Source organism: Aplidium turbinatum, chromosome 5 (genome assembly GCF_918807975.1).
Source record: "Aplidium turbinatum chromosome 5, kaAplTurb1.1, whole genome shotgun sequence".
NCBI classification, from domain to species: domain Eukaryota; kingdom Metazoa; phylum Chordata; class Ascidiacea; order Aplousobranchia; family Polyclinidae; genus Aplidium; species Aplidium turbinatum.
Window position 1 is genome coordinate 9,426,714 of NC_137476.1, and position 25,684 is coordinate 9,452,397.

Here is a 25,684-nt window from a genome sequence, read left to right on the forward strand (position 1 = left end):
CGCTTTATCACTGGGGGTAATTAAATTTGTCTGCTTTCCTTGCAACGATGAATAAGGTTTATTCAGTTCAAAAATGTCAGCCAAGTAAGCCAGAGCAGCAACCCAAAAGCAATCGTTGAAATGAACAACAACCTTGGATTTTTTTCTCCAAGAAACTCTCTCACAGCATCACGTAACTCAAACAGTCTGTTAAACACTTTTCTCCTCGATAATTAGCGAACTTGAGTAGGCATCAGTAGCTGTTCATGATCAAGATCCTTATTCGAACATAATGAAGTACAGAGTCGACAATTTAGTGGATAAACCTTGATAAAACTAACAACTTTTATGCAAAGGGTTAAAAAAACAACGTTCAGACTTTGCTCGCGGACCACCAGGCAAATGTCCGCGAACCAAAGGTTGAGAACCGGTGGTGTAGAACCTAGATCCTTCAGAGCGTCAGTCGAACGATCCTACCATTCGGCCTCAGTGCTGATTTTACGTTTACCAAAAAAAGACATTGGAAGTACCAGAAAAACATTACGTAACCAGCAGTGTGTATGTGTTATTCGGATGCGATATGCCATAGTTTTTGCTTTCCTGTGCATCCGAGAACAACGTAGACAAATCAAACTGAAATTCATTTAATGCGGTCAATTTAACAGCGACACATTGCAAATGAAAAAATAATTCTCTTTCCAATTGGCTTATATTTGAGGAAAATAATCTTTTGCGTACATGCAAAGTATAATCCATCACAAATGTTCGATTTTCAGCATTGAAATACAAAGCGGTCAGTATATAGTATATACCCGTACATAGACCACAGTTAATGAAGCAAGGAAAGGCGTATTGCTAAAACTACATACATCACAGCAGCTTGCCCCTGGTCCAGTTTGGGAGGACCCTCTCTTCATGTCAACTACACTTGTTGGTTTAACCACTGATGATAACGTTTACGTGACATAAAAATATAGAAATCCAACATGGCAGCACGGAAACTTTGACAATCACATAGTTGCGTGAGACTTGAATCAAGCGTTGATTAGCTCAGTTTTGAAGTCGTGTTTTGTCAAATGGTTTAGTTTTTTGAGATCAAAGCGAAAAAACATGTTACCACACAGACTACAGTATATTAAGTTATCACAGAAACCAAAACTTTTCAATATCCGTTTACTAGCTTTTTCTAATGTCGACAAAGCCGGCTCTCATCACTCCCACTCTGTGGTGCCAGGTGGCTTAGATGTTAAGTCATAGAGAACTCTTGAAATTCCAGGTACTTTTTTTATCTCTTGCACAATATCGAGAACCGTTTCTTGCGATATGTGTTGAGCTGGGCGCGCGGCAACACCGGTCATGAAGTCGCTGGTGACGAACGGGCGGATGACGACTGACCGCTGACAGGAATGATCCCTGGTCAGTAGATCACGATCGAAGTGAAGCGGCAGCAAAACCACAGGCATCTGCAAACCACCAGAGTACGCACACGTTGTTAGTGAATAGGTCTACGAGCGTGATCAACAAAAGAATACGGTTACAGTGTGTGGAGTTGCTGATGCAATACAATACTGCAATGCTGAGCTCGCCTTAACGGCAAGTATTCACCAATATCGTGATTGGGTATAACCAACTCGAAAAAAATCGTTATTTTGCATTTGTTGTTAAATCAATGTAAGTATGGATTTTACTAGCTGGGATATGAACATGGAGCGGTTTGCGTGTTCAACTTGTCCATAGTCGACACCCACTTCGCAAAATGATACCAATCGGAATGAAATTGAGCAATCGACAATTTACCAATCGTAATAATACAACTTAAAAGTGCTAATTCAAGGCAGACTTTATTGTATGTAATTTTCCAGGTAGAGTCAAAGATAATTCCCTTGGCTCAACCAACTTTTCAAGTAATGCATCGCTTTTGACAAATTTTGCATGGAATATACGCAGAATTTACAAACGATACTCAACAACACTAATGTTGACTTGTCAAAAGAAAGTTTAGCTTACTCAACAGCAGACCTTACGGCAATACATTTTGCCAACCTACTAATAAAAACAATAACAAAGCATATATTTCACTTCAATGTGGTGATTTGAACTGTGCTGAAAAAAATTGTCAAGTAGCTTTAGTCGTTACCCTTTGCAATCTACCTGGCTGAGCTTCGCGTACTCGTTATGTTTTCTCAGAACAGCAGTAGCAACATAATCGCACTGGCGAAGAGTGGAGAGGGTGTTGTAGGACAGAATAGTGGGCGTGATGTCCTGGAAGAATATCGATCTTGCTTGTTGACAGACATCAAAGGCGGTAAGAAAACAGTTGAGAAACTACTTTTTAAGGAACTCACCAAGAAGACAAGACATTCGTTACTATTTTTTGCCCAGCTACCACACTGATCAAAATTGAACACACGATTCTGATTGGTGAAAAAATCCGACTATCGTTATGTTTAAATCAGCGTCGGTAAAAAATAAACTTTGTTCTGGTACTTGTAAGTCAATCACGGATAATAGCTTGGTTGTTTTTTGTTTGATTTTTGAGCGACACTTAGTTTTCAGTCAAAGATAGTTATATAAATAACCGTTATTCGCTTACAAATGCCAAAACAATCGTGTGCACTACCCGTGGTCACAGGTGGAGAGCCAACGCCTACAAAAATAAAATTAAAAGTTTTCGGTTAAGCAGGAATCACTGCAGACAACTGGTCGACCCTGATGCTTTAGTATGATGACCGGGCTTCTTTGAAGCAAAATGGAGCTTCTTTCTTACCTGGATCTGGTCCGATATGGCTGGTCCAAATATGTAAGTCACTCTGTTTACATTATGACAAATTCTCGGTATGGTCTTCGCGAGGAAAAACAAAACTTCCCAGTCAGGCTCCTGGATATTTGACGTCAATCCTACTACGTAGCTGTAGCTTCGACCGTCACCCTAGAGGAAGAGATAAAGTCAATTCTGATTAAACTGTTGCAGTAGAAATTCGTTGATCATATTTTTGTTTGCTGTTTCAAGTACGAACGAGTAGTAGAATATGAAAAAATTCTATCAAATTTCTAGATCAAATGGCGTTGTTGTTGTTAATATTGTTGTTTAGCTCGGTTTTGGACACGAAGGTTTTGATACACAACGATAATTTTTTGTGCCACAGAGTAAAGAAATAAAATAAATCGAGAAAATGGCGTCTTCAGAAATTTATTGACGAGGCTCGCAAGAGGATCTGATAACTGACTTGTACGTTTCAGTCAGAAAATCTAACCTCTATTTTAAACAGACATGTAGAAAATGACTGATTTGCTAGCTTGAATAACCAACAAATCAAATGGGAATAAATCTAAGCCACTAAGCTCTACATTCAGTGAAACGAAAGATTTGACTTTTGGGGTTCCCTTTAAATTTAAACTTTCTTTGTTAAAATTAATCTAAAAAAATTGCTCTTTTCGTTGAACAGCGACGAAACTCGCAATGAGAAGTTGCGAATTTTCTTCTTGATTATTCGATGAAACGAGATCTTGTTACCTGCACCCCAACGCTCTTGATCGGTAATAAGGTTGCTTTCATTGGGAACCTCTCTGTGTACAAGCGTAGCTTTTCTCTACTTTCTTCAGTCAGAAGAACAGCGTGTATTTTCTGGAAAAACAAAACAAAAAGGAAAAGAACATGAAAAAAACAAAACACATTATCTCGGACGGGTAAGCTTGGTAATTGGTATTCACAACATCAAAGACGCAGCCGCTTGCTTTGAGCAAGTGTTGAACTGATGTCCTTTGAGCGGTGTAGAGCGCTCTCACCAATCGGACACGCAGCTAAAAAAATCAACTGAAGTGAGATATATCAGGATTAATAATAATAATGATGCTTATATTGTGCTCATTGCGACCAGACATACAACAAAAAACCGCGAAGGTACATAGTAGGGTGGAGTGAATTTCACTTAATCTTTTGGATTTTGATTTAAGGTGTTGTAATGTTGTCTTTGGGCCTAAAAAACAACCCCAAACATAATTTCGATTCTCCTACCCCTAAATTGACCCTCCTACCTGAGGTCAAAGGTCACGCGAGGTCAAAATTGCTCTATCTCCACTTCTACTGGTGCTAGAAATCTGTTTGATTGCTTAAAAGATTCAGAAGACCCATATTTCTATCTGTTCTAAGAGAACTTTTTCTTCTATTGCTAGTAGAATTTGACTAAACAGCAAAAATATAGTTTTTGTGGTATTTTTGCATAAATTATACAACATTATAGTTAACGAACTTCAACAGCCAAAATAGTAAATTTCAGCAATTGGTTGGATTATTATTTGAGAATCACAAAACTATCCACAAAGCAATGGAAAATACCGACCTGCAGAACAATTTGTCAATTATAGCCTCAAATGGAACAGCAATTATTACAGGTAAACACCATTGCCACATTAGAAGAGTTGCTGCAAAGACCTTCGCTATAGGTCATCTGTCTCCTGCGTACCAACGAACTACCTCTCAGGCATGTTTTTAAGCATTTGGATGGAGTCTCTTTAAACTCCGACTCGTTTTCAGGCCCAATTGGCAAAGAGCTAAATGGTTTATTGACTGATTGGCATGTGGTTAAGTTTAAGCTATTATCTTCTATTGAATTTCCTCAATTGCCAAAAAAAGTTATGGAAAGTTTGAGTTCCGATCAATTTTATGCATACCAAATTTGTTTGGCTGTCATATCTGGAAAACTTGAGAATGACTTATTAGCACAGTTTGAAGTATGTGGCTTGTCACATGCAAGATGGTTGACACTTGCATGTCGCATTGTGAGATACTACACTTCCCAAGCAAAGCCGAGCAAAAATTTGAGAATTCTGGTAGAATTTTGTTTACAAGTCCAGCCTACTTCTCCAAAGTTGGTTTGATATCAAGTTTAACTCTAAAATAAATAAAGTAGCTGTCAACTATTTTGGAATGCTCAAACGAATCAACCAATTTCCCTAGAAGCAAGCAAGAGACATTGCATCAAAAACTTTGATTCTTAATGGCTTCTCAGCTCACCCCGAAAACATTCTTCTTTCGATGATGGCTGACGATGATGATACATCGATCGCAAGCTGTCAATATTGTGCTATCGCTACGCAGCTAAGCAAAGATGTTGAAATGACCCCAGATGATGAAAGTGCAAAGGCGAAATCTATTGCAGAGAGGACAGTAACTGTTCGAAAATTTATCATACCGTAGATCAATATCAACGCCGAGTACTACCACAACATGGTAAATTTTGATGAAATTCGTGTCACAGGAACCTCCAGCAACCAAAGTTATGAATGATGATGCAATACAAAATTTCAAAACAAAAAAGCTTGAAATTGATCACCCATGCCACAATCAAGCTGTAGAGCGCCATGTGAAGCTCGTAATAGAAACTTCCATGTATGTGGCTAGGTTCGAAAGACGGGATGGTGTGATCCAGCAAAAGATCAGATCAAAGAAGTTGATGCCCCTCTTTCAACACCAAAAATCAATTTTACTGCTGAATATGATTGCATAAAAACCACTTGTTTTTCGTTATAGTTACCAGGGGCATAGCCGGGACCTAAATATGAGGGAAGCAAAATGCTTTGTGACATCTTTGGAGTGTGCAATTGGATTTTCATTAGGTGCTGCTTGACTTGAAGACCTGTCGGTGGTCCCTTAACAGCCTTCCCGTTGTTGCTGGTTATTTCATGCTCAATTTAAATTTTGATTGTTTGTGTAATAATTATTATTGTACGTAGTGTGACTTGTTGGCAAAAACTGTATCTCTCTCTCAATAATTTCATGCCTTTCAACCATTGAAATGTCATCTTAAATGCATCAAAACATTAATTTCATACTTAGTTTAAACTTCAATTCCTCATCAATGTTTCGGATAAGAATAATTCGATGTTCAATACACTTATTCTCAAACAATAATCCAACCAATTGCTGAAATTTACTATTTTGGCTGTTGAAGTTCGTTAACTATAATTGCATGTGCAAAAAAATCACAAAAACTACATTTTCGCTGTTTATTCAAATTCTACTAACAATAGAAGAAAAAGTTCTCTTAGAACAGATAGAAATATGGGTCTTCTGAATCTTTTAAGCCATTAAACAGATTTCTAGCACCAGTGGAAGTGGAGATAGAGCAATTTTGACCTCGCGTGACCTTTGACCTCAGGTAGGAGGGTCAATTTAGGGGTAGAAGAACCAAAATTATGTTCAGGGTTGTTTTTTTGGCCCAAAGACAACATTACAACACCTTAAATCAAAATCCAAAAAATTAAGTGAAATTCACTCCACCCTAGTACATAGTCGTTGGGTCAGCTGCTCCCATTTTGCCGAGACACAATCGCGTGCTCTGAAGCGGCGACAAACTGACGCCACGCTGACGAGCCATTCAATGACTTACCTGTAAAAGAGTGTGAGGTTTGTTGATGGAATGGCTGTAACTTGCTATGATTCGCAGCATTGTTTGAGTGTCGGAAAATTCGGCACATGTGAATGGCTCGTCGGCACATAGGACACGAATAGCCAACCCAGGACCGGGAAAGGGATGTCTGAAAGCGAAAAAACTTCACGTCGACCATATTCCTAGTCTGGAACGTCGAGGCTAAAAACTCATCAGCCAACATTGAAAGATCGGATGAAGATAAAACAATATGGCGAATTGTAATTATGCAGTAGTCCCCGTTTATTAAGCCACCTCGGAACAGAACGGTTTGGGGCTGATTAAATGGGAGACAAATTTCTACCACTTCTATACGCATACTTGACTATGGTCAACTGTACTATAGCTAAAAATTGCTAAATATGTTACCAGCTGTACACAACGATCGGTTCGTTCCTAAAATTACGTTTTTGCAAGTTGTTCAGTTCAGTTCTTTTTATTTCTGACCATCACAACAAAAACAATATACCTCAATATAGCAAAGATCGAGAAAAAGGTAAAAACGACAAAACGTTGTGTCAGCAACAAACCATGTTTTGTACAACTCAATGAAGTAAGATCCAGGTTATACGGTATGCGACGAAACAGTTGAATTAATAACTGAATTAGTAGAATAATAAAGCGTGAGATTTTCGAAAACAAGACGAAAAATAGTAAATTGTGACGCCTTTTTACACCAATTCAAGCAAATGTATCCAATATTAAGTAGGCTAGTTTGCGGCTTATATCGTTTTTTTTTTACATGAATAAATGGAAGCATGGCCTTTAGAGTTACGGCTGGTTAGGTCACATTTTGTGAGCAATTTCTAGAAAGACCTACTTTTGCTTTCTTGATTTTTTCAAAATTATACAACTGTAATGTTTGTTGAGGTTACCAACAGTTCGGGAAACTTGTTGCAGTTGTTTTGGCGTGATAATACTACAAAAAAATGGTAAAGCAAGTGTTATTTGTGCATAAAGTTTTACCATTTTATTTGTAGTATTATCACGCCAAAACAACTGCAACAAGTTTCCCGAACCGTTAGTAACCTCAACAAACATTATAGTTCGATAATTTTGAAAAGATTAAGGAAGCAAAAGTAAGCCTTTTAGAAATGCCTCATAAAATGTAACATAGCCAGCCATAACTCTAAAGGCCATGAAGGGAGTAATTCCGGACGGGACCAAATTGGGCTTAACAAGCGGGTGGGCCTATTAACCGTGGGCTAAATAAGGTGGGGACTACTGTAATACTGTATTGTTGAAGGGAGGAAGGTACCAGCTGGTGATAGAATAGAATACACTGTGTATTCAGTTTCGAATTCGCCTAAAACTATCTATGGTTTATATACGAATCAAGATGCATTGAGGGCACAACAAAGGGCAAACTAACATGCAGATTGCAGAGAGCACAAAGCGCACGCCACGGAAATTGTGATCACGAATGACAAAACCAACAAAGATTCAGGTGGCTGTTTACACAATTGGAAACCTGCAATGTGACATTTCAAAACGTTCAGGACTTGCAATCGTCAACAAATTCGTCTTTAAAACCCTGCTGATAGACCAGTAGGCAAACTACTTAATTATTGAAACGGGAATCGTTGTCACAACCGGTTCTCGCCGTTTTTATCAAATCGCTACATACATTGCATTGATGATGCAAGTCTCGAACGTTGCATGCAATCGTGCAAGGAAACGCAACGAAATATAAACTACAGGGCGCAAAATGAAAATGTTGCCTTGCAAGCTAAAAAATCTTTTAAAAAAATCAAACCTTTCATGCAAAGCACGCACCTCATAACGATCGAATTATTGAGACCGAGTTTTTTCCCCAGTTGCCGTACTTCGTCTTTGTGAAAGTCCTTCAAAGGTTCCAGCACACGTCCTTTATCTCTCAAAGCCCTGACTAGCTCAGTGTCATTGTGGTGTGTTTTGATCACGTCAGCATTGGAACTGGCTATTTTCGACGCAGATTCAATCAAATCTGGACGCAGCGTTCCTGCATTCGAAAACAAAGAGTTTTCTCACTGGTCAAGTTTTGTCTGATGCCAAACACTAGGGTCGTCTATCTGGGTCTGCTACTATTCGGTGAGAGCCTTTTTCGGTGAGAGCCCTATTCGGTGATTTTTTTGAATTTTTTTTGAAAATTATCGGGTACCGTAGCCTAATTAACTTTGCCGCTTTTACATCGTTTTAACGTCGCTAAACGTTAAAATAAGACCCTAACCCCTAATCCGTAACCCCCAACCCGTAACCCTATAACGGCAATGATAATTAGGCTACGGTACCCAATAATTAAAAAAAAATCACCGAATAGGGCTCTCACCGAAAAAGGCTCTCACCGAATAGGGAACTCACCGAATCGGACTCACCGAAACGGGCCGTTCCGCGTCTATCTCCTAGTTTTTTGCCCACAGATATTTCAAGCACCAGTAGATGACCAGTCTTCATTTGACAACACAACTTAGCACTATTCTATAAATTGTGAGCGCTGAGAACTACAAAAGCCAAACTAGTTTTATGGATGTTGTCCAAAGTTTTAGGTTTTTAAGGTCTTTTGTTAATAAAACTTGGCGCTTCATTGCCTCTAATCCTCGACGAGAGGAAGGAACTTAATGATGATGATAGTTAATGTCTGAGTCTACTAATAATCCCTGAGTCTACCGCTGCAGATGTAGAACAGTAACCACGAGCATGTGGTATTGGCTCGGTGAAACTTTACACAATGGAAAATTGGGTTGATCGACATGATAACTTGAATCACACACAAAGCAAGTGATTTGTCGTTTCAAGTTTTTTTTTCTCGCAAGTTTAGGCAGGGCTGTGGAGTCGGGAGAAAATTAAACGAATCCGACTCCGGACACGCCAAAATCCCTCCGACTCCACAGCCCTGGGTTTAGGTTAAATGGGCGGGAAGTTAAACCCAATCTTCGTATTCTCGTTTACCATTTAGCTACGCAGACGACAGTTTTAAGTTGACGCGCAAAGTTAAATACTGTGATTGGTTTCGTTGCGAGGGGCAATGTTTTGGTGGTAAACTATTGCACAGTAGTACAGAAGTTATCTGCAACCTGCAATGCCATACGAACCTTGGGCAAGAAAGCAGTCGTTGATGGTTAACCCAAGTAACTCGGCCTCGTCATCAACTATCTTTATGAATGTGTCTCCAATAATCTTGCGTTTTTCCTCAGGTTCAATGGTTTGACAAAGCACGCGAGATGTGAGCTGCAATGCGTAGACTTTGAAGCTACCCATTATAACAGAACAAAATGTGCAACGAACAAGTACAGTTGCAAAAAAACTTAAACAAGCCGCAATAATCATAAGCTCCTTTTTGTTGTTATGGCCATCTCATCACAGTAAAACACTACGGGCAAGGCAAAAGACTTGGTATCTTTCTAGGCCTTTGCTCAGCCAGCAAAACGTGATGTTTTTTCAACAATTTAATATCGTGACACATTGAAACAGCGCGAAAAGGAAAATTGGTTGGGTAGTTGGGTACAGACAAAACGGCAAACAAAATCTGTTACTTCATTCAAGTTTTTTTTTTCGTTCGAATAGGCATTGTCTGAGCAAGCCACACAACTCTAACAAACTTAATTTTATATCATTATAATTATGGATTAACGCCGCCATAAAATTATGTTAATAATGACGGATTTTGTCTAAAACAAACAGCTCGGTTACCTTGCGTTCCTTTCTCTTGCTGTGCTTGACATACAATGTTGTGGTGCTGTTGTAGAACCTGAGGGAAGCTTTGACCAGCTTCACGTTCACACCGATCGCCTGCAGACCTTTGACCACTTCCTCAGACTCGTTCTTGCGCATGAATCCGTTGTCCACGTGTAATGCAACAACCTTGCCAAACAGAGGGTAGTTTTTGTATAAACCTCACTTATAGATATCTCGTTTTCAAAACATGAAGTTTACATTTGAGCCATCACAAGTTTAAGACGAGACAACTCAAAACTTTTAAAAATGACCATAAGTCGCCATACCAGCAACGCGGTCTTGTTTTGTACATCTCCTGATTGGAGTGGATAGGCTAGCCAATAGCCATTAAAGTTAGAGGAATGCACGTGTGCATAGCCTTGCAATACTCATTGGGTTCTTAACGACAGTTGCAGTGCAATCTGCTACACACGACAGTTTACGATTGATCAGTTTAATGTGATAGCACAGGAAACCTGCTAATATCGGTATACCTTATTTTAATGAAAAATGAAGCAAGCTGCAATAAATAAAACACTTTAAGTGGCACCTGATCTGAGTCAAGAGCTTTATAGCACAAAGCAGCCAACACTGTGGAGTCAACACCTCCACTGACAAGCACCAAAACTTTAGAAGAACCGGCAACCCTCTTTATCTCATCAATACATTTTTGTTCCCGGCTATCAATGGTGTATGTGCCTTTCAAACCTAAGGATTTTAAAACGATTGGTTATTTTAACGCTGTGAGAGCATATAAATAGCAAGTCTATATGTTCGGCTATTCATTTCAATTGAAATGACAGGTTCATATGAAATCCCTTCTTACCACATCTCTCACTTTCATCACTTAAGTTACGATTTAAACATAACTTTAGAATCCTTTGTCTGTATCAAAATGTTATGAAAATTCGATTGTGGCAAAACTTGCAACAGCTTATCAAACATACATACCAGAAATTTTGTTCAGAAATGTCTTAAACATTTGCTTTCCTTTTGGTGTTAAATCCACCTCAGGGTGGAACTGGACTCCATAAATACGCCTTGCTTCATCTGCTATTGCGACGATATAGTTATCTGCATAAAAAATTAACATTATAATTAAAAGTCTACTAGATAGCCTACTGTTAGCAAATACACCTATGACTCTCATAAAAACCTTAAGTTAACTATCTATGCTATAGTTTGCTCTGGTTGGCATTGACCATATTTTTAGTCATGTTAGTAAGTACATTGTATTATTATTATTATATACTAGTTATGACATATAACAATTAAAATGCATCTGAGAGAAATATTGAGAAAGCATCTTCATTCTTCATAGTCCATGTCACAAATATTTGTTCTATTTTGTAATTTTTCTTTGATGTTTGTGACTTATTTTATTTCCTTGTACTCACTTGCTTTTGTTAATCACATTTTACAAAATTGATGCACCTTGCATTCACTGTTTTGTTAGCAACTAGTCTTTGTTAAATCTAAGAACATTTTAGTTGCAAAATGGTAGAAGGTTTAAGCTAATCAGAGCTATGAAAATAAAGTAATATGAATTATGTCTATAATATAATGTGTATAATTATAGACTAATTCATGACACCAGTCAAATAGCAAAGTATATACAATCAAGATATTCAACAAAGTAAAATTCAGATATATTTGCTTAAAATTTGCTTGATATGGATATTATTATTTAAATTAAGCAAATGTAGTAGGCTATTGCAAACACTGACAACTCCTTATGATGGTGCCTTACCTGCTTTTCCAACAACTTTAAAACTGCTAGAAACATTTTTAACCGAGTCTCCATGAGTTAGAAGCACTGTTTGTGTGTTTGATTCCAATTGCTTAAAAAGGGAACAAGAGCAGTCAAGTGTGACGTTAAATTGGCCGTCTCTTCGAACCTCAGTCTGTTCAACACTGCCTCCAAACATCTGGTTTATCAACTGCATGCCATAACAAATCCCAAGAACAGGGACACCAAGATTAAACACCTCGGGATCCAACTGTGGAGAGTCATCCCCATACACAGATGCTGGGCCACCAGAGATGATGATGCAACTACATCCGGAAGATTTGAGTAAATTAGCTGTTGTTTGCAGAGGTAAAATTTCTGAATAAATATTCAGCTCACGAACACGTCGATCAATTACTTTACCATACTGTGAACCAGCATCCAATATCACAACTTTCTCATTTGTCATATTGTAAGCTAGCGATATCAAACTTTGCTACTTGTTCCTATACACAAATCCTGCTAAAGTTGAAAACAATTTCAATGCAGCTTGGTTGATGATTTTCCTGATGTGTTGCTTCACTATCATCAGTACCTGTACAATGTACATGTGATATTGCTTTTCACAAAAGTCAATGCTACTATGACAAATAAGCATGTGATGTTATGATGTAAAGACATGGCAATAAAGTTAAGTTCAATATATTCCCGAAAATCAACAATATAATAGGCTACTACAGTATTACTAAGGCAAACAACAAGACAAATGTATTTACTATTAATTTTTAGTACGGTACATGAGGCCAAACCTATATTTTGGTAACCTCACTTAAAAAATTCAACAGGTATATACATCAAACAGCAGTGGTGAAAACTTCCTCAACATTATTTCATCCAACATGATGTGCTGACAAAGATAATCTATAATGACTCAAAAGCATTACAAAATCATGCCACAGATTAAGACTCGCATTGTTACATATATATACAGACGAAATCGGTTAATCAAATCACCTATTTGCCAGACGTTTTGATACGATTATACGATTGATTGGTTTAACCAATTTACTAAAAAAAAAAGGTTTATTGTGAATGGGTGTAATTGTTGAGAAGATGTCTGTGCTGTCTAGGCTGCAACGCACAACTGTTTACAATTCTGGTTAAACTTTGAAGAGTTTACTAGTTCTGTGTAACATAACACCATGCAGTATGTTCCAGCCAGCAAAACTGGTCCTTTTTACATTGATTTATCGTCTGCAGACATTGACTCAATGTAAAAAAGACCAGCTTTGCTGACTGGGAGAGCATATTGGACGATCAAATCATTTTTCTGCAAACTGCGGCAATCGGACTTCTTTTAATCTCACCGATCTCTGTGACGTCACAACCGCGAACTTTGACCGTTGAAGTTTTTGATTGAAGCATGTTATTTTCAGTTCGTACCAGCTGTGTAGGTTTGAGTATGGAACGTGGCCTACGAAAATAGTGGTATGGTAGAAAAACACATCTCACACTCATTGTTTGTTTTGAAATCGCAGAGTTTCTTTTCATGTCTTTTGCGCTGTCTGGTAAAATAATTAATTTGCAATGTTCTTCAACTGAACTGCACAAATAAAATTACGCACTGCGTTTCACAACAGTAGGCTACTTTTTTTCAGTAATTTAAAAAAAATTCTCCAAAGTTCTCTGGTTTAAACTTTTGGACATGCTTTTCAACACTTTCCTCTCAAGCAGAAGTTATTTGTTCGCGTCCATTCCTTGGAAGGTCAGTCGCCGACAGATGACATCAAAAGCATTTATACTTCTTTATTAGGAAGTGTGATTATTCCTTTTGTCTGTTCTTTTGTTTTAATGAAGCCCAGCTGTGCGAAAATTGGTTGTTTGCAGTGCGATGTCTAGCACATAAGATTATGTCCTGGGATTACAGACACTTTGTCTTTGTTTTCATCGCATGCATCTGTCTCACCTTTGCTTCATTTCGCCTTTGAACATTGCAGACAATTATGCGAAGCAAAAAAGAGACATTCTCTTTTCGCTTATGGGTACAATTATACAATTAAATGAAGAAAGTATGTAAATGAGAAGCAAGTTCTGATGCTTTTATCTGACTTATTCTTTTAAGCGGTATACCGGTATACGTTTAACCGATGTTTTTACTTAACATTAGATTGGATTTGGTTTGGGATTTCAGGTTTTGATTCAAATAAACGATTGATACCTATAAGCGGTATATATACTATTATATTAACCGATTTCGTCTGTATATTCAATTTGGATTAGTTAGATTTTAAAATGTATGCTGGCCAACTGAAAATTTATTTCAGCAGTTGACTTTGCCACTAAACATTCCACTATAAGTTATGAAACATTGAACAACACCACCGCTCAAACTTTCTGTATTTTTGATATGTTTTTGTTAATCATTGCAAGAACAGTTAAAGTTTTTCAATATCTTGTTTGATTTTTAAGCTATAACTCATTGTCACCACTTTGGTAAGTTCTATTAAACAATTGGAATTTGTTGCAATAATTGATACTGCATGTACAATCTTTAATCACAACTTGAACAAGATTTTTTGGGGTTGTTCTTTTTCTGGATAAAAATAATACATGGTATAAAAAATTATAACTAAGAGTTAATAGTCAAATATATATGAAAAATAATGAATATCTTTAAACGCTCAGTATTAACTCTTTGCATGCAATTTGTAATAAAATGACTCCCCCATTGTGAAATTACAATACATGCAATGCAAGTAAAATGCACTTAAAAAAAAACAAACTTTTGATGCATTTGGTTTTTTACAACTATTTCACAATTAAATCAGTGTCAGTATGAGAGGTATGAAGCTATTGCATAAGTAAAGCAAAATGAATACATTCATATTCAATTGTCAAACATAAATATGTCATATATAACGTTATACAGCTACCGCAAAATGACTTCGGACCTTTTTAAATTTTCAAGAAAAACAAGCATTTGTATACAATGAAATTTTTTAATAAAAACTATCGACCTTTCTTAATAATTTGTCATATTGCATTATTATAACCTTCTTCACATTTTTCACAATCTTCGCATTGTTAGTCACAATCCTTAGCCTATTGTTAGTGGTATGATCTGATGTAAAACGCAGAGCTACCAACCTGGCGTAAATTTTGGTAAAAAGGTCCGAAGTCATTTTGTGGTACAACACTTACAACGAATTATTCAACAGCATATATCTGTCATGCAACTCCAACAAGCATAATGAAATCACAATAATATGATTCTTTGCAAGGTTCACATATTGTTAAACAAATCATCAATATTTAATATTATGTCATAACAATATTTATAAATAACAATCAATGAGTAAACGAAGAAAGTTATTTCTGGCTATCCACGCTGGGTAAACCAATCATGAAAGTATACATATCGGTTTTTGAATGAGATTTATAGCATCAGTGAGATACCAAAGAGCAGCTATTCTTGTCTTGTGTACTTAAATGCCCATAAAGTTGTTGATTAGAATTGTTGAGTCAAGCACAGAAGTCAAACAGATATATGGTTAACAAATCTCGTGATATGCTTAATGTATTAATGCGTTTTTAGCCCAGTGCTGATAGCACTGTTACTAGCTTTCCAATTAAAAGCACATTTGTGAATATGGTCACTTCCAATTAAATAATTTAATTAACATGAAACTTTGGAAAAAAATTCTAATGTAACTAATGAACTGTACAAAGTTTTCCATATAACAAGACAACAATACTGTACATTCAAAGAGAACATTAAACCTCCAAATATTTCAAGGAAATGAAGCCTTCATGATCACATAATCTAAAATTTTAGAAATAAAATTTGCTATGCAAAAAACTTTACACCTTCTTCCCCAATTAATTCTGCCTTTCCTCTTGACTGAAGAGCTTTCAAGGCACGTAAAAGTAACCAGTCTTCAAGTCCATAAAATTCCTCAGTTGTTGTATTCAAACCATGAGTAATTTCATGCAAAGTGCACACGCTATTAAGCTGACCACTTTTTACTGCCCATGCATAAATTAGTTCACCCCATTGTTGTTCTGTCTTCCAAAATACAAGGCAGGATGTTTTATTCTTATCTTCCCATTGAATATTTCCTTTTTTTGCCAAAGTTTCTAAAATTTCCATCACAACATCTTTTGAAAGTTTTCTGTTTATCGACTTATTATAAAAAAGTGGAGAAGTCAAAGCATCTGCAACTCTCAGCCGAAAAACCTTCATGTGTTGGTGATACGAAAGTAACAATGTGCACCAACTATCCATTTGCTTCGATTTAGTATCACCATTAGTTTGCAGAGTAAAAAATGGAGGAAAATCATATTGCCAAGGCCAATTAAAATCAGAAACCGTTGACATTTTAACAATGCTAGTACCGTACCTGAAACAATCCATATGAAACCTTTACTACTGATACAGCAATAACACTGTTTGTGTTTTAAACGCAGAAGCCTTAAAGTATACAAATTTTATGCTCATATCAAGCTTTTACACCGAGTGTAATTGTTTGATTTGAAACAGGGTATAAATTTTTATGCTTTCTATACCTAGACTATATCTAATAAGCAAACTTATTTAGCCTAAGTCTGTTACCGCACACTGACTGTGATTAAATGGATGTAAATTACTTCTTTCACCCAATAAAAATAAGTACTTTAAGAATATAAGTTTAACAGCCCGGTATAGTGACAAAGACACCAAGTGCCAGAATCAAGCATACTTACTTCCAATACCTGGCCAGGCCAGACTGTCCGACCGGTTTCAGGCTTTACAGTAGTTGCTGGAGACGAGACTGGAGTTGTTCCACTTGAATCAGTGGCTAATGTTGCCAGATGCCACCAAATATATTTTCCCAATTCCCAACATCAGCAAGTTCATTTGACTGCTCAAATCCATCACTCGTATGTTGATCACTTGAACAACACAAAAACCCCTCAAAAAATGTAGTAAAAACGAATAACAACATGCCAACTGATTAGTTTCAAAAGTACGAGTGAATTCAACGCTGCAGTATTTAGCAAAACATAAACTACTTGACACAATTCAAGGCAATAAACACTTTTACACAAAAATGAATTTCCACCTCTTCAGAATGAGAAAGTATAGAGGTAGGCTATATAGACTAGGCTACAGATCTTTGCTGTTTTCCTCCAATCCATGTTAATGATTGTTAACTGTTTGTCAGTATGGTATCCATAAAATAATTTTTACAAAAATACCATTTTCAGATTCAGACATAGTTTATAGAGCCCGGTTGCAAAACTTCATGCTTAGTTTTTCCACCAAATACATAGTTTTTCCACCATAGTTAAACCAGAGACGACTTAAGTAAGCTAAGTCAACGTCATTTCAAGCGTCATACAAAACAACTACAATTGCTGTCAAGCAGCACGTGTGCTAGGCCTAGGCCTATAATCTAGTTATTGTAATTATTTTGTTGTTAGCATTTTTCATAAAGGCAATATATAAAATTTGTTAAGTTCAATATGTCTAAAGAACAAAACATATCGTAGGATAGTCTTCCCTACAATTATTTTATTTGACCTACATTTTTTGTTTTACAATTCTACAAAACATTTACAATTAGCTTATAAATTACAAACTTCGATTATGGTATCTTATTTAAATGGTTAATTTCAACACTTGCGTAGAATACATCATCATCATCGCTATTTCACGATGATAGCTTACCATTTCTCTATTATTTCTCCATCACTAATTCACCATGATATCAATGGTTGTTTAAAATGCTCATCTCTGTGGCAGGGACGTAGCTATGGGGAGCTTGTTAGAGCAATCACTTTCACAAAATTTAATCTTGTCTCTGTAACGGACGTCGAATTGTCTGGAACATCCGCCCACCTACCTAGCTGTAACTGCTATAGCAACATCCCGAGTACAAGCATGGTAGTTGGGATGATCAGGAGAATGATACCCTGGTTTTCTGCGAGAATGAATTGAACTGAATCGAAAACATGATTCAGAACATAAAATTAAACTATAACCATAACTGAACTGTTTGTTTGTTTATCTTTATCCTGCATTGCGGGAAAGCGGACTTGAGCGCTATGCATCGGTGTACGCCTTCCGACGTACACCTGACCCACGCTGCAGCCGACGGCATTGTCTGTTAACTGTCTGTTAACAATTACTGTTAGCGTTTCAAATCCCTAATAAACGGCTCAAATTCTTAAGGAAACGTCCAAATTCTAGCCATCGTTTTAAATTCCTAACTAACACAGGTTTCACAACGGAAATAAGACGCAAGAAAACATAAGAAAAGCCGCAGACGCTATAGCTTACATCTCCCCAAAAATGAGTTTTTAATGCTATTACAGCGTGCTAATGACAGTGTAGGCCATAGGCGTCGAAAATAGAGGGGGGGGGCAAAATATGTTTCGCCCACCCTGTTTTCATAACACTTATGAAGTGTTCGTTACAGTTATTTCCGTTTTTTTTTGAACGCTGAATTATCCAACCAACTGCAGCGCAACTTATTGTTTTACGCTATTTCTCCGACAGAACAAAGCCATTCCGCAACGCTGCGTTGAAAAAAGGCGTTCGGGTACGATTTGATATCAAGCCAATAGGCTACGCTGTAAAACCACCGAACTCATCTCTCTTTCTCTCTTAGGACGTCGCTCGTTGAAAACCTGTCTAGAGCAGAAAACCAAGACAATTAGAATCCGCGTGGCCTAGCTTTTCGTGGTAGGCTAATCGAAATTGCGCTGACAAGTGTGTTCGTACTTGAAACGCTAAATCGGATGCGCGCATTTACAGCACTCCTCTCTTCTAAAAGGACACATCGCACGTTTCCTCTATTTACAACATATTGAATATCGTCGCGATTAGAAACAAAAATCAGCATCTGCAAACCATTTTCGGTACTCACTACATTGTTGTTGCTACGGCAACTGCTACACGCTGGCAATTCCTGGTGAGAGAAAGCCACGTTTGATCTTTTCACCGAATGGTCTCACTTTCGTTACGTCACAATCAAACCATCATGGTCCAACAATGTTATTAAGAATCGCATAGGTGATATTTCAGACAATATCCTTAAACAAGTCATGGCAGAGTAGTCAACTAGTCAGCTCCCTCTTTCGGATTTAGCATGCAACTTGATGAAAGCACAGATGTTTCCCAATGCAGTCAGTTGTTGGCGTTTGTCCGCTACGTTCATGATGACGAAATTAAGGAAGAATTTTTATTTTGTGAACCTCTTTTGGAAACTACAAAGGCAAGCGATGTATTTGAAATTGTAAAAAATTTTTTTGTCAAACAAAATTTTGACTGGAAAAAGAAACTCTACTCGATATGCACTGATGGGGCACCTGCAATGCTGGGGAACAGATCTGGATTTGCTACTTTAGTCAAAAATGAGGCTCCTCACCTCGTTGTCACACATTGCTTCTTGCATAGACATGCCTTAGCAACAAAATCTTTACCAGCAAGTCTTAAAGAAGTTCTATCAGTAGCCTATGCGTGAAAGTCGTTAACTTTATTAAAGGCAGAGCTGTAAACCATGGGATTTTCAAAGTGTTACGGTATGTCAAGAATTAGGTGCAGATCATGAAGTACTTTTGTACCATTCTAAGGTACGTTGGCTTTCTAAAGGTGAAGTTTTAAAACGACTGCAGGAGCTTAAGCATGAGGTATCCACTTTTTTGAAAGCCAAAAAAAGTCCCCTCTCTGAAATTTTTGATAACAAAAATTTTTCTTACGGCATGGCATACTTGGCTGATATTTTCGGTCTTATAAACAATGTAAATCGAGCAATTCAAGGGCCAGGTGTAACAATAATAGATGCCACTGAAAAAGTGAATGCATTTTTGGCCAAACTGCCTCTTTGGAAAAGTAGATTAGAAGCACAAAATTATGCCAACTTTCCAATGTTGGAAGAGCTTATTTCGATGGATGATGCACAAAGTGATCATCTCCTTCTTATTTGAAAGGCCCGGTGCTAGGAACCGCGGGGCCCAATTAGAAATGTGATGACGGGGCCCCTACTCTTCATAGCAAAATTTATGGGTGTTTATATATCATAAAATACATACCAGTACATACAAACTACAAAGATAGACATTTATTACTTGCTATAAAACAAGTTAAAGGTAATGTGGATGTTTATTTACGATATGTTGTTTTACTTTTAATAGCAAAAAAGGAAAATTAGGCAATTAACCTTTAGTTTTTCAGAAAAAAACTTTTCTTGCCTTTTTATTAGCAAAGTCATTCAAAATAACTTCAAAGTCAATGGCTTTAGCAATCTCGCATTCTATAGAAAGCATTGACAAACTGTTAAGTCTTTCTTGCGCGATTGTAGATCTCAAGTAGACAGTTATTGGCATCGTCAAATAAATCCTCAATGCAATGAAAACATTAGGAAATGTTGTAAATCTATTGTTTTCTATCAAGTGTTCAAAGAGGGCATACGGCTTAATTCTGGGTTGAAGGAAAGTTTTTAGAGCTTCAAGTTCTTCAGCTAGCATATAGGCCTACCCATCAATATCTTTGTTTTTTTCTGTAACAATCTTTTCTTCAGCGTCCTGTCTTCTTGTGGTAATTGTTAAAGAAGCTTCAAGTTTTGATGTGTGCTCCCTTATTTCCTCCTTTCGCATATCTTTGAACATTGAACTCTGTACATTTCTTTTGGATCATCATTAGGTTGATCCTCTGCTTCATGCAAAAACATTCGCTTCCTTCGACGTATCTTTTTTTCATGAAATTTTCTAGACTCCGGTGGTAATTCAATCGATTCAGCCAATTCATTTGCACCTATTAGAACATCATTAAAGCCTTCTTCTCTATAATTTCTTAGCCATGACAAGAGTGTTTTAAATGACTCTATACCTTCATTAATATCTTTTGTTTCACTTTGTAGTTCCTTGCTTACGTAGTTAACTTTAAAAAGTACTTCATACCAAAATATCAAAGAAACACAAAATTTGTAGTCTTTTAGCTGGTTTGCTAAAGATTCAGCTTCTGCTTTTACCATCGGCTCATTTGTTATCTCTGATATTTCAACAAGAGCATCATATACTTCTCCAACCTGATAACGGATAGCTTTAACACTGTCAATGCGACATTCCCATCTTGTAGTGCTCAAGGGTTTTACTGATAACCCAGGTACATATTTTTTTAAAATAGCCCACCTCTTAGTTGATGCCGAGAACAATGTGTAGATCGATTGCAAAACTCCAAAGAATGTTATAGCATCTGGACAACATTTGGCTACATCTCCGAATTGATGTTACATCTAACAAATTGATGTTATGAGAAAGAATATTATTTCAATTTTTATTTTACGTTTCAGTAGTATTTTAAACCTCGTAATACAGAAAGACCCCCGCTAGCGCGGGGCCCCTTCAAGGTGCGGGGCCCCTTCAAGGTGCGGGGCCCAATTTGATCTAATCGGTCAAATCGGCCTAAAACTGGCCCTGCACTTGGATGCCTTGCAAACGTCGTTTAGTGGTTATTTCAATTTGGAACACTTGTCGCAAGCAGTTAAAACATGGGTTAGAAATCCATTTCTCTTGGACTTGAACAGCATTAGCGACGACAATCTTTGCAAAGAGGATCTTATTGATTTAAGATCAAAGGAATTATTACGACTGAAATTTTATTTCAAATCTGTGGAGCAGTTTTGGTGCTCACAGCACCTAACCTACTCATCATTGGCTAAGCAAGCGATTGATGTGTTATTACCATTTGTTACCACTTACCTTTGCGAAGCCGGATTCTCAGCGCTTGTTGCAATAAAAACAAAAAAACGAAACCGTTTGGAGGTTGAAGAAGACATGCGGGTTGCATTGTCTAAAACTCAACCTCAGTTCAATCTTTTGGTTCAAGAAAGGCAACAGCAGCCTTCTCATTAAACTTGTTCCGTGTTTGTGTCATATTTCGTTTGTTTTCATATGCTACAGACCTTTTTTGTTGGACGTTGAAGTCCCACATATTTCGTTTAAGACACTTTATCTTATTGAAATTTGCAGCAGCTCTCAAGTATATCCGATATTACAGTAAATATCCCTCAATAATAGGTTATGTATTAAATAACAAGATATTTTCTAATTGAATTCTTGGCAAATTTTAGGCGAAAAATTATTAAAAGGGGTCCGCAACTAAGAAATCGTTGGGAACCACTGCTCTAAGTTATATGGAAAAAATGCTGCACAAAACCCGGTTGAAATCAAGAAAAAGCTTCTTAACACACGTCCAGCCACTAACCTCAACAACAGAAGAAACAAGACTTAAGCAATGGAAACAACAATTTGAAAATGACCCATCATGCACTGAAATGAAGGTCCCACCATCAGAGCCCTCCCCCAGGAGCAAACGCTCCTTGGGCAAAGTGGAAAACATTAAATCGACTCCGAACCGGTGTTGGACGTACCAAGTCTGCGATGATGGAGTGGGGCTACAACACGGGCCCAGTTGCATGTAGCCTATCTGTGGCACCGAGCCCCAAACAGCGGACCACCTTCTTGTTTGCTCTCGGCTTACCACCCGGTGCAGTAGGTGGGACCTGTTAGTGTATAACTCCGTTGCGGAAGAATGTGTTAATCTGTGGTGTATCAACAAACTTTAGAAGACTCGATAGAAGAAGAAGAAGCGTGAAATACGTCTTTCTCGCTTACCATCGCCGTTTGTTGTTGTATCATGTTAATTCCTTTTTGTGTTATTATGATTTATAGTTATTTGAGTTTGCGTACCGTACTTTAGTTTGTCGATACCGGCTGTAGGGGGCCCTCATATTACTTCTTGCCCTTGGCCCACAAAACCTTAAGGCCACCACTGCTTGGGCTACACAATGCACATAAGCTTACACATATTTTATGACAGGGTCGGGCTTCATTAAAATTGATTGCTGGTGTCAACAGGCCAAACACTAAGCTTTTGTACGAGTTACAAACTTCACTTCAGCTTGAAAATATCTTCCTCCTTTCGAGCTTTAATGTCAAACAATTAAGGCATCGCTTTTTTGTAACTTGAAATCTTTGTTAGGCTAAAACGTTATGCTAGTAAACTATAGGGCTATGTAGGCTAATGGGGATAGAAAATACTGCACTTAGTTTTTAACTGTGGCCTGATACCACTTACGCACAACAGCTTGCCTAAGACACGCAACTTCTTGTTTTTAAATGTAAAAATCTAGCAGACCGAATCAGCAGCAGAAGGCGACACTTCCGTGGAAAGGAAAGTTTAACTTTACGCCAGGCTGAAAAAAAAAAAACTTCAACGAAAAAGTGTTTTACATCGACTCAAAATAAGCTTCCTTTTTGATCTATCGCATACGAAATATCCAAGCAGCTTGTAATAATTCACCTCGCTTGCGACAGCCAAAACCAAAAAAACATGTTCTAATACGTACCGTAGCCTACACTATAGCCTACTCAATCGCCTTCTTCTGCAAAGTTGTGATTACCGGTAGGCCTACATCATTAATAAAAAATTGAAATTCAGTTATTGACAAGGACAGCTGTCTATTTTTGTAGCAAACAACGATTTAACCGAAGTTGTAGTTTATGACAGACTTACGATTTAAATCGAAGTGATTTGAATTTAAGCGTGGGAATGTTTATACGGTAGCCTACTCGGATTGAGAAACTTCTTTGAGAGCCTCATCCTAGCTTTATCTAGCTTACAAATTGTGCCAGAAACGATAATTATCCTGATGAACATCCACACTTTTCAGTATTTGAGTTTGACAGAATAAAGATTCTTCTGTTGTCTGTGAACTCTTTCATCCATTAAGTGCCCCTGAATGAAGAGCAGTCCTTAAATGTGTTGCTCAAACGCACACCCGGGACTGGGAGTCGAACCAGTCCTTGCGTTTTTAGTGCACAAATACAGGCGCTTTATCACCAGAGCTATTGCGACGCATTTTCGTTTCTCTGGTCTACACCAGCAGCACAAAGTGCCTGCAGCGAGAGATTCTCGAATGTGCAGAAGAACTTTTTCAAATTTTAGAAAAGAAGCTATTCGTATGACAAATCGGTTTTTGGCTAGCTCCTTGCAAATCCTATTCAATGGTTGGTTCAAAAGCCATCAAAATAGTCTCGTCATTTGCATCTGCATGGCTATGTGAATACAGATTTTCTGATCTGACAGAAATTGAAAGCAAATAACGGGAGAGACTTTTTTGAATTGACGACGAAACACGAGTGTGCTTGGCTACAAAGGAGCCTCGTTTCAGGCACACCTATCAATAAAATTTGCAGAATAAAATTTTTTAAAACAACTTTCATTTTATATAATAAGTGTGGCGTATTTTTTTTACATTTTGTTGGCGTGCCGCAAGGTGAAAAGGTTTAAGAACTAGCCTACTGGTCTACACGAATGAAGGTTAACAAGACATGTACGATATGAGCAAACGAAGCTTTTTTTCCTACCTTTGCAATGTTGACATGTACTCCCAGCCAGCAATGACAACTGGGGCCTTTCTGGGTAATAAACGAGCAATATATTAGGCCCCAGTTATATTTGTACGTAAGCTCAAGTTCCCACCCAATTGGGCAGCCCAGTTTGAAAAAAAGCGTTTCCGAGCGGCAGTGCTGTGTTAAGCCCTTGGTGGGCCCCGGGGCCAAAATAATTTTGGGCCCCTTATCGGCAAGCAGACTTATGATAATATAGTGTGTATGTTAACTGCACTGATATGGAAAGGTGGTTCACTTCACTAGACTTTCTCACCAGTTGAGAAAACAATACAAATGTAAATAAGAGCAAACACAGGTCCATCAAGCCATAGCTACACCTTTGCTTGCAATGAAAGCCAAAAGTGTTAACGATTTCTAAACATACTGGCAACGGTCATGAAGCGTAGGGGTCATTCAATCCAGATCTTATATCAGTATATTATATCACACAGTAGAAGTTAGCATAAAAATTTGACATGCTTACCACATTGAGTTCATACAATTTTTTATATCGGACAAGAATTGACAAAATTATGAGAATTTTAAATTGGTTAGTTACATTTGAAAGCAATTTTTTCCAAAAATTACAATTGGCATCTGAAATTTCACTAACCTATTATTTTTAAATGTATAGCCATAACATAGCAAAACAGTTTAGAAGTGCAAAAAATAAAGTGAATTCACAAATGCTTTAACAAACAACATTTTAGTGGTAATTAAGTTTTGCCTTATAGGATCACTGGGGTGGAGGCTGACTTGGTGACCTCATAAGGTCTTTCGCTTCCTTCCTCTCTCACTTTTATGTAATGTACCAGTGCATTTGGTGTAATATTTTGTGAAAAAACATAAACCAGTGATTGATTGATTAAACCACTCACCATTACAATACTTTCAAAAAGCTACCGTACCCAAGTACCCATTCAAAATGCTAACATGAAAACTCAAGTGTACTCAAAACTCAAATGTGCATAGCATAATCAGGAACTTTAGTATGATAAAAACAGTAGTTACCAATCTAGTGATATACTTTCAATTCACAACAGAACAGTGGTAATTTATAACAGCACAGAATGGCGTACATGGTTTATTAACTAGGCCTACTCACACAAGATACACTATTATTAGAAACCTGTTGTTAATCATGCTATATTTCACTAAAACATTTTTTTTATTAATTGCTTTATTTTTGGAACATTGTGGTTGTTGAATTTAAGAAGCACAATTATTATGAGCAGCAGTTGCTGTAATCTAACTGTTGAATTAACTTTACTACATGTAATTATTTTTTTCATATGCAAACACCATTGGTCATGCTAAAAACAGCTGTTATTGGAATGGTGCATGGGCATGAATGCTGACTTATGTAGATGAAGTTTAATAACTTTATCACATGTTGCAACTACTTCACAGGAATCAC

At 37.3% G+C, this 25,684-nt stretch overlaps 3 protein-coding genes across 3 annotated transcripts in view; all 3 read right to left on the bottom strand.

The window, feature by feature from the left end:
* LOC145770741 (uncharacterized) overlaps positions 1-25,684 on the bottom strand; it is a 251,215-nt gene that overhangs the window by 133,775 nt on the left and 91,756 nt on the right. The window lies entirely within an intron of this gene.
* Positions 608-12,347, bottom strand: LOC145770092 (GMP synthase [glutamine-hydrolyzing]-like). Its single transcript, XM_082581682.1, has 11 exons — positions 11,851-12,347; positions 11,052-11,174; positions 10,651-10,808; positions 10,077-10,247; positions 9,479-9,614; positions 8,184-8,388; positions 6,369-6,516; positions 3,494-3,604; positions 2,747-2,908; positions 2,131-2,241; positions 608-1,442 (listed from the first exon to the last, which is right to left on the bottom strand). Exons 1-11 carry the CDS (start codon positions 12,296-12,298, stop codon positions 1,191-1,193), a joined length of 2,025 nt encoding a protein of 674 aa, XP_082437808.1. The 5' UTR covers positions 12,299-12,347; the 3' UTR covers positions 608-1,190.
* Positions 15,025-16,209, bottom strand: LOC145770851 (vacuolar protein-sorting-associated protein 25-like). Its single transcript, XM_082582589.1, has one exon. It carries the CDS (start codon positions 16,205-16,207, stop codon positions 15,677-15,679), a length of 531 nt encoding a protein of 176 aa, XP_082438715.1. The 5' UTR covers positions 16,208-16,209; the 3' UTR covers positions 15,025-15,676.